We start from the raw sequence: 9,357 nt of genomic DNA on the forward strand, positions 1-9,357 counted from the left end.
TGCTGTAGAGGCAGGGGATTATTTCCAAGAAACCATTGCAGAAGTTTGGAGGTTGCGTGAAGCGCAGTTGACCTCAATTTCAACTGCAGGCACACTAAGCATAGGCCAGGCCCCCTTCTGCAAGAAAGAAAAGTTTTGCTTTGTACTACAAAACTAATGTCTGGTCTGTTGTAATTTCGGTTCTTGGGTCCTTGTGGAGCGAAGATTGAAATGCTCTTCAGGTTTGAGGGGATCAGCTGGAAGAGCACTGTCATTAATCGGGATCCTCAAACGTTTGTGATAGGAGCGGCGTGGAAGGAATATCGTGCGTAAGTAACTAAGCTACATTATTAGGCTGTTCGATTGCGCGAATCTTTTGAGTTCTAGTAGACGATTGAACTTATGTCGGGTGTAGGAGGTAACTCGAATCCCCCGGGAAATGGCAATCCGTCTGCCGACGTCCCCTACTATGATTCCAATAATCTTGCCCAGGTGAATTTCAATCCTACCACGGCAGTTCTCATCATCGTTCTGATCGGGGGCTGCTTCATGGCCGCGATCATCGCCACCTTCGTTCGAAGATATTGTGCTGGGAGCGGTTATCCACCGGCTTCGTCCACAGCGCAATCCACAAATGTTTCCTCCAAACCACGGGGTCTTCGCAAGGAAGTGGTTGACGCGCTACCTCTGATCCACTGCAAGGATTTGGATGAAAAAGATGATCGGGAGTGCCCTGTCTGCCTGACCGAATTCGAACCGGAGGATAACTTGCGTCTACTACCGGCTTGTAAGCATATTTTCCACCAAGAGTGCATCGATGCGTGGTTCGATTCACACTCAACTTGCCCCTTGTGTCGTGCAAGCTTGCTGGATCATCCCGGGGCCATTGAAAGTTTGAATGGCGAGCAAGTCGCGCTTGGGGAGCCCGTAGAGACGATTACAGAGGTTTCTGAGTACGGGGACAGCGACACTGATTCGCAACGCGTGAGCAATGTCTCGCCTCTAGAAGGTAAATTTCCATCCTTGATGAATTTTGAGGTTCTAATCAAAGTGTTATAGTATAAACCTCACTTGTTTCACTTCGCTTAAATTTGGTCAGAGGTGAGGGTTGAAAGGGTTTCATTTCCCATGTAATTTTCTAGTTTTTGAATAAAAGTAGCCATCAGATTAATGTACCAATGTCTAAGTTTTGTGCTTAAAACTTTGTATGCTTCAGACCATCCTACCAACTCAATACCAATGCCTGGTGCCCTCACATCACGAGAAGACGAGCGAAACAGTGCACGCGGAACTCTATCTCGAAACTCCCTTTCCTTCAAGCGCGCCGCGCGTGGTGTCGAAGCGTATGAGAAGGGCGCAGCCTTACCCGTAAATCCTTCCTCTAAGAATGCTAGCTTTCGAAAACCACTGGTGGCACCTCCCACAAACGCTGGCATCAGACGATCGTCATCCTTGGGAACCGACTTGATAGCTTTGCGAAATCTTCTGACAGGTGGCGATAGTACTCTTGATACTCCTGCTTCGTATAGATTGAATGCCACTCGCAGCGCCGTACCGAAGTCTGATGCGCCATCTGACTCATGGTTTAGACGAGCCAGAAGCATGAACTTGGGAATAGGGGAATCCACCCTCTTCGGTGGACTCACGAGAGAGCGCTCTGAAGATGAATGGGTAACAATCGACTTGGAAACTGGAAAAACTGCAGCTGCTGGACCAAGCTCAAGTAAAGGAGAATCTCCCAAAGCTCCGATTGCATCGAGCGCCGCACCAGAGCGCTCGTGGTCAGATAGGTTTAGTTTGGCCAGCATAAGGGGTGCTCTCAGCAGGACGACCTCAGACATTTCATCGCGCACCCGCCATTTGCCAGTTTAAAGATAAGTGGTTATGTCATACCCTTAATGGTCAACCCACGTCACTGAGACTACGGTAACGTGCAGTGTGCGAGAAAAATCTGCGCAGCTGACAAGAAGATCCGGAGAGAGTAACCACGAGGAGAAAGTCGCAGCTGGATGATCAGTATTAGGAGCTGATATTGTTCCAACTTTGTTACATAGTCACCGTTAGTCTCCATTGACTGATTTTAGTACAGAGAAGAGATGTAGATTCCCAGCGCGTGTACAGAGTTGTAGAGGCTATCTTTGAGTCACCACAGAAGAATTCAGAGAGTGCAGTATCACAGTGACCCTTAAATTTTAGGCATTTTCACATTTGCAATTTTGTAGTGCAATCTCAGTGTAATTTACAAATTGTTGATAGAGCCATGGCTTCTCACCTTGCATCCTACTACTTTTCTATGTTTCTATGATTTTCCCTGGAGAGCACTGAGTTGCATTCTCTTGGTCACTGCATCTGCCATCGTGACCACAATCCCTATGCTCGTCTTTGTAAGTAATGCTGCAATTTGATACTTTGGCTTTAAGGAGTTTAAACCTTTAAACCAGCGGTTTGAGTTAATTTCATCTTTTTACGCATGGTGACGATGATGATGTAAGAAGAGGGTTCCATTGTGATTGCTTTGTGATGTTTTTTCGTACGTGATCACAGTTGAAAACCAGGTGTACTACTAATTGAAGTACAACCCATGCGCAGTTCCGTCCTTCATTTCGCACCTAGTCAAAGTTATGTTGATTTTTGACTCAGCAAAGTTAGTTACCATCCTCCCTCCTAAACGAAACCAATCAAAATTCCGTACTTCACATACTGAGTATGTACACTCATACACACAAGAATTCTGTAACTGAGTTACATGTGCAGGTTTGGACATTAGAATTGTGTCTATGACTCGGAATGTCCAGAACAGCCACTCCGGGTCCGACGCCACAAGTCTCCGCTCAACTCGCGAAATATTCTCGCAGATATATTTGAATTGCCGACATGTAGTTGAGGCATGTAGCATTGTGATGAGCTAGCAGCGGCATCTTCACCATTGTGGACGGAACGTGAAGCATCGTCCACGCGCTCAAGGGATGACTGCAAGTCAAACACACGGAAACCATTAAACCCGGGAATGTGGTGCATAGTGGTCGGCATTAGTCACAATTCGACGTTGATCCTCAGATGTTTCTATCGTTGGCATGGGTACCGCCATCCTTGAAATTGTGCGTAGAGAATGGTCACCATGTATCGGCAGGTGGTCATGTCCAGAAAAATTATTTAAATAAAATATTTAAAACATATTAATACATAGTTTTACTTAATTTTTTATTTAATTATTTAATTTCATTATCTGATTTAAATATCTTCAAAATTTTAATTTTAATAATATAATATATTTTTATTTATTTATTTAGTAATGTTTGTAATAGTAGCTTGACATTGGACTCTAATGAGATAAAACTTAAGAAGTGACGATGAACATTATAAAGCAAAGATGTTATATGTCTTACTTGCTTAATTACTTTTATTAAAACTTAACATGATATTACAAACTAATATAATATTTGTGTGAATTTTTGAATTTATTAATAATATATACTCAAATATTGGGTTTTAATAATTGGCCATGGTAAAAGTAATTTAAAATACAAAGATCTTTCCAAGTAAGTAGAGAAAATGAGATAAGATTTATTAGATGCAAAAGAAATTAAATCAAAAGATTAATGTAAGGAGTCCCAAGATTTACTATAAATTTATTATTTAATACCATTCAATCATCTTTTCAGTTTGAATTCACTTTCTTTTTTTCTTTTTTCTTTTTTTTTCTTTTTTTTAAAGTTATAATAATTCATGGATTAAACTAGAGTTTTATGTTTGTGGGTATTTATATATACAGTATAATGTTGAATGAAATAATAACGGTTTAAAATTTTGAAATATATTCACATTTTAAAACTTGAATTAAATCAATAATATTTTAATTTTTAATGATTATTAAATTATATCTAATTATTCAATGTATTTATCAATTTAGTATAATTATGTTTGATACCAATTTTTGTAATTGAATATTGCTATTTAGAGGTTAAATTACAATACACATAAGAATATATTCAATCATGTGTACAAATTCTTAATTTCTTTGTATCTATCTATCTCTCTCTCTCTCTCTCTCTCTCTATATATATATATATATATATGCATATATAATCAAGTTTCATAAGATATAGTAATGTTTATACTTATTATTTTATTAATATTTATCAACAATAGCTGTATCATTTTACAGAAGTGCAAAAATTATAAATTTGTGTAATGAAATTTATTTTTAATTTCTGTAATATATGCACAACGTGAATTTTAATTTTTCTGATTCAAAATGAAATTCAAAAATTTTGTATTGAAATTAAAATTTCATTCGTTTCAAAACAAAATACATTATCAGCACTAAATTTTACATTATGATTAACAATTATACTAGTGTTTAGAATGTTCTATTAAAAATAACCTAAAATCTTCGAATTAATTTAAGGTTTTTAATATATATATATATATATATATATATAGGACTGGGATCATGGTGAAGGAGCCTTACAAGTTGGTTAGTTGTTTTCAAGTAAACTAGGGGGATAATAAAGGTGGTGTACACTGTCATGTTCAAAGCCCAAGTCACACAACAAATCACTACCCTACCAAACACGTCGTTCCAATTCCACCCCAATCTAAGTATGAAATAACAGTAAAATCCTATCGTTTTCACTGCGTCCAAAATCATCCATCCTTAGAATTAATTCTCAGGAGTACTCCACCAAATTCCATGGCAGCTGCAGGTGAGTCTCACTCACTCAACTCATTCTCTATCTCACTCACTTACTCTCTACCTCCATCTCGCCCTGGCTCTATACTTAGACAATGCATTGAAGAAGGAAGAAGCAGAAGAAACAGAGCAACAGGGAGGCAAACAACAAAAAGCCAAACCCAGTGCTGCTGCAACAAAAGCCCCAGGCCATAGATAGAGTAGATGGGACGCCATGGGTCTGGTGCAACTAACTGCTGGACTTTGAATGAGGAGGGGCTCCTTCTTCACTGACACCGCCCACATGGCTGGCCGGCTTGTCACCCCACCTGCACCCCGAGCCCCAGCTTCGGGTTCGGCTCGGGGCAGCCGGTGGATACGACCGGCGGAGCCATGGCGAGTGTTGGATGCAGTTAGTCAGGGCCGTCAGCCAGAAGCCTACAGGAAGGGGCCTATGTATTGATTACGCGCTGGGCGGAGGGCCGGCCCTCCTCCGCACGGCTTCTTGCTGGTAGTCACTTGCAAGTGACAACGTTGTAGGTAAATTATGCCAGGTGCGGATTTGGACCTTGCTGGGTCCTGCATTGGCAATACTTCGTGATTGCTCGCCTAGATCTAGACATCGATGGGGAGTTTGGGTGTATTCGCATGCAGGGGCGTGGTGTCTGGGACCGTTTGAGTTTCGTGGCAGCGGGTGCAGGAAGCGAAGCAGCAGCAGTAGCAGAAGACGAAGAAGAAGCAGAAGCAGTAGAGGCAGTAGCAGGCATGGAAGGATTAGAGTTACTGCGATCAGTCCACAGTGGGTGACAGACTGATGCGCCTCTGTTACTCTGCGCCTGATCCGTACGAGCTGGGCAGCTCTTTGGAGAGAGGGGTCTGGCCATGTCGTCTCGAATTGGCGTCAATGTTGGCATGTTAGGGTTGGAGTTGACGTCAGATGTATTGGTTGACTGGAGAAGGATTGATCCAGTCCGATGACGGTATTTGAGTGCTGTGTTATTTCTGGAAGGATTTTGCGATGATGATGATGATGCTGATGAGCAGGAGGAGGATGCTGTTCTCGGGCATTTTGGGGAGCTGGCAGTGGTGATAATGGCAGTGTGTGTGTGTATTGGCGGCCGTCGCTGGAAGATTGTTTTGGTATCTGCTGAGACGAGCAGCAGGAAGGTAGCGTCTGTGTGAGGACGGTAGCTGGGGTTGGTGTTGACGCTTGATGGTGATGATCGCCATTTGAGTTTTAGCTCGGAGGCCATTGCGACGTTGATGTAGCAATGGCGATTTCTGTGAGTGGAGCTTAAGTTTCAATTATGAGGTTTGGACACCATTAAGCAAGCTTCTTATTCGAGGTCAAGGATGGGAAATTCTCAAAGTGATTTTATGGTTCGAAGAAAATGGTGTCCTCATTCCTTCAAGCTGCGCCAATACGCCGTTGTTATTTGCTGAAGAATGTGCAGATGTGATAACATGGAACCTGGTGATATCGCTTTTTGTCGACGTGAATGCTATATCTGATGTGGATCTTTAGGCTTTTCCCGCTGGATGACCTTTCGAGCTCTGTTACAGTGTACTCGTACCAGGAATCTTTTCGGATCGTTCACGAATAGCCATTTTAGGGCTTGTTCGTCCAAGCAGGGAAAGCTTTCTCGAATTGTTTCATATCCCAGGAGCATCACCTGAGATTTTCGTTAATACACTGCATTACTGTGGCCAGGAGGACATGAATGCAGTGAGAGGTAGGAATCAAAGGCAACTGTTCTCGAGATTCCCACATGCCGAATTTTGGAGACATGAACTCGCTGTGCTACTCTAAATAATTTGCAAAGGAGCTTCGGGTAGGTGGCATTGCCAATGGGCTTTGCGTGCTGGAGGGGAAGCCTACATTTTGCAATGTCAAAGGTAACTCTGCTTTAACGAAGAATTCCTGGACAGTGATCCTCGATCTGGGTGCTCTTGTGGGATGAGTACTGGAGAAATGGAGCTCGGAGGTTTGTCAAGTTTTCTACCTGGAACTACTTGCTTGTTTGTCGCATGAATGTAGCTCTTGCGAATGCTTCAGGCTCCTTCCAAGCATGTCACTGACATATGGAGACTTCGGAGGGCCGTCACCTGCGCCGTTGCCCTACTACCAGCCGCCTTCCAATGGCTCCCGGCCATTTCCCAATTCTCCGGAACCGAGAGGGTCGCCCGGCGCGACCCCATTTCGTCCCAGTATTGCTGTGATTATTGGCGTTCTCACCACCATGTTTTCCCTCACCTTCCTCTTACTACTCTATGCCAAGCATTGCAAGCGTGTCGCGGAGGCCGAGGGAGAAGGGGCTGCCCCCGAAGAAGCCCCTGCAGCTGCTCCCGCAGCTTTCCATGTGGATGCTGGTCTTGATAGGGCGATTGTAGAAGCCCTTCCCATGTTTACTTTTGCGTCTTTACAGGGTGTGAAGGTAAGGCCTATTCGAGGCCTGTTACTTTACTTTATTTCGGTCAGCCTCAAATTTCATATCATTTCCAGTTTACCTCGACTGTGATCGAAATTTTAATCAGCTCATGGTTAGAAGATCTAGTTCCCTGTGAGGATTTGAAAACAATTTTCTGGTCCATGAATTTGAGAATCAAGTTGCCTGCAGGAAGGGTTGGAGTGTGCAGTTTGTTTGAGTCGTTTTGAAGACGCCGATATCTTGCGCCTGCTTCCGAAGTGCAAGCACGCCTTCCATTTGGACTGTGTTGACACATGGTTAGTGTCTCATTCCACATGCCCACTATGTCGACATTGTATCACCTCCGACGACCTCTCTCTAGTCGACGACATGGTGATCGCTAGGAACTCGCAAGAAGCAGTGAGCCAAGAGCTCGCTGTTGTGGCGTCCTTGCCTAGAAGCTGTTCTCTTCCTCGGCGATCCTCCGCCGATAGGCGAGAACGTACTTCTCAGGCATGCTACTACCATTGCATCATATTTCCACTTCTTTCAATTGGAGTTCTAATCTATGTGACGTTTTGTCAACACACACTAGAATATGGAACCTTATGTTTCCTTCTTTGTTCCTTCTCATTTCCCTTACAGATTGTGGTCCAACGGGACAGCACGAGTGGGACTATAAGTACAAAGAGGCAGGTTTGCCGGACAGATGGGATGTTGCTCGGTGATCCTCCACTGGAGCACACACTAGATTCGCACCGTATGCCATCTGGTAGAAGACTCGGCCACCGAATCATCATTTCTGATGTTGTCATGCAACAGCGATGGAGTGACTTCGCCTGTGCAGACATCTTGCTCCTCAACACACACACTTTATTCGGACCGAACGAAAGGTTGTCTGTTTCTCGCATGTCCAACAGCTCTAGAAACGATCTGCACCCTCCTTTTAAACGGGGTGAAGTGGAATTTTTCAATCGGCGCTCCAGCTCCAGTTCCAGGGCAGACGCTACATCGTCTACTTGCCAAGAGTTCACCATAGTTGATGGCAAGGCACGCCTGTCCACTAGTTTCAGTAGAAAAGACCGAGGGTCTGCATCCTGGAAGCATGGTGCATCGACCAGATTGGGCGATGAGTTGTCTACTTCTTCTGATATCTCTGTTGAGATGCCTCCAGAGCCATCTCGGCGGTCTACCAGCCGTCTTTCTGGCATCATAGACAGGCCACCGTTGCCACCAGGGGTGAACGGTGCTGGGAAGAATTTGCCATTCTTGAAGAGAGGATTCTCCTTAGGGAGAACTATCATTGACCCTGAAGGCAGATTGCTTCCCAGGGTTGATCTGAGAACCATGTCGGAGATCACTGTGCTTGAACGAGTTGCACAATCACGGAAGAAAGACTTGACGCTTGTGGGTGAAGCTCCTGATGGAGCTCCTACACGAGAAGAGGAGAAGGCTCGGAAATGGCTCTCCATTGCTCGGAAGACGCTGAACCGGTTTGTGGGGAGAGAGAAGCGGGCTTTCATGGTCCAGAGAATCAATCGGGAGTTTGATCTCTCATCCAAAACTTAGTAAGCGTCCTCCTTTTTTTTTTTGACACACGATGAGTTTGCAGAGATGTCTCGAGCTGGTAGACTTGTGTGAACGAGGGGTACTTCTCCTCGTGAGGGTCAGCAAGGGCATCTTTCGAGGCTGCTGTGTAAGAGTACTGAAAATCAGTCACCCCGAACATCTGTTGGAGCTATTTAGTTCATGTAGTTCTGATGATCAATTTTTCGGTGATTTTGTACTAAGTTCAGTAAGGTAAGCAGAAGCCACATTGTACAATAATTTATACAGATCAATCACAGAAGGTGTATCCTTATCAGTGAACCGCCAATACTGTCCTGAGTTTAAGTTTGACTGTCTACTCACTAGGTGAATATCTCGTGTGCGTGATACGGAAGTTGTGTTGACTGCATCTCCTCTTAAAAAAACCCATTTGAAGTAACGGTACGGAAAGAATTCATCAAAGCACTGGAATGGAGGAATCGAAAAGTACATAGCCTCAGCAACAGTCTGCGATTATCGTTAATTAATCTCCACCGCTCCTGCTAACAAAATCCCCGGATCTGATAAAATCACCACTGATGCAACTGGACATTTGTCAGTACTGTCAAAATTCTTTCTAATTTTCTATAAAAATCATGTTAAATTTGACGTGAGCTCATCTGAGAGAAAACAATTGCAAGCAAAATCCAGCACTACTAATTGAGTATTAATTTATGAATTTTGATTTAATCAATTAATCTTGGTTGGTTA

At 43.6% G+C, this 9,357-nt stretch overlaps 2 protein-coding genes across 2 annotated transcripts; both read left to right on the forward strand.

Annotated features, from left to right (window-relative positions):
• Position 1: 1 nt before the first annotated feature.
• LOC112295554 (uncharacterized) lies at positions 2-2,262 on the forward strand. The gene is made up of 2 exons (XM_024547314.3): positions 2-988; positions 1,196-2,262. Exons 1-2 carry the CDS (start codon positions 382-384, stop codon positions 1,849-1,851), a joined length of 1,263 nt encoding a protein of 420 aa, XP_024403082.1. The 5' UTR covers positions 2-381; the 3' UTR covers positions 1,852-2,262.
• A 2,845-nt stretch (positions 2,263-5,107) lies between these two features.
• On the forward strand, positions 5,108-8,935 carry LOC112295567 (RING-H2 finger protein ATL43). Its single transcript, XM_024547333.3, has 3 exons — positions 5,108-7,086; positions 7,270-7,572; positions 7,705-8,935. The coding sequence occupies exons 1-3, from the start codon at positions 6,721-6,723 to the stop codon at positions 8,626-8,628; spliced, it is 1,593 nt and encodes a 530-aa protein (XP_024403101.1). The 5' UTR covers positions 5,108-6,720; the 3' UTR covers positions 8,629-8,935.
• Positions 8,936-9,357: the final 422 nt, after the last annotated feature.

Source organism: Physcomitrium patens, chromosome 18 (assembly GCF_059467195.1).
Source record: "Physcomitrium patens ecotype Gransden chromosome 18, ASM5946719v1, whole genome shotgun sequence".
NCBI lineage: Eukaryota > Viridiplantae > Streptophyta > Bryopsida > Funariales > Funariaceae > Physcomitrium > Physcomitrium patens.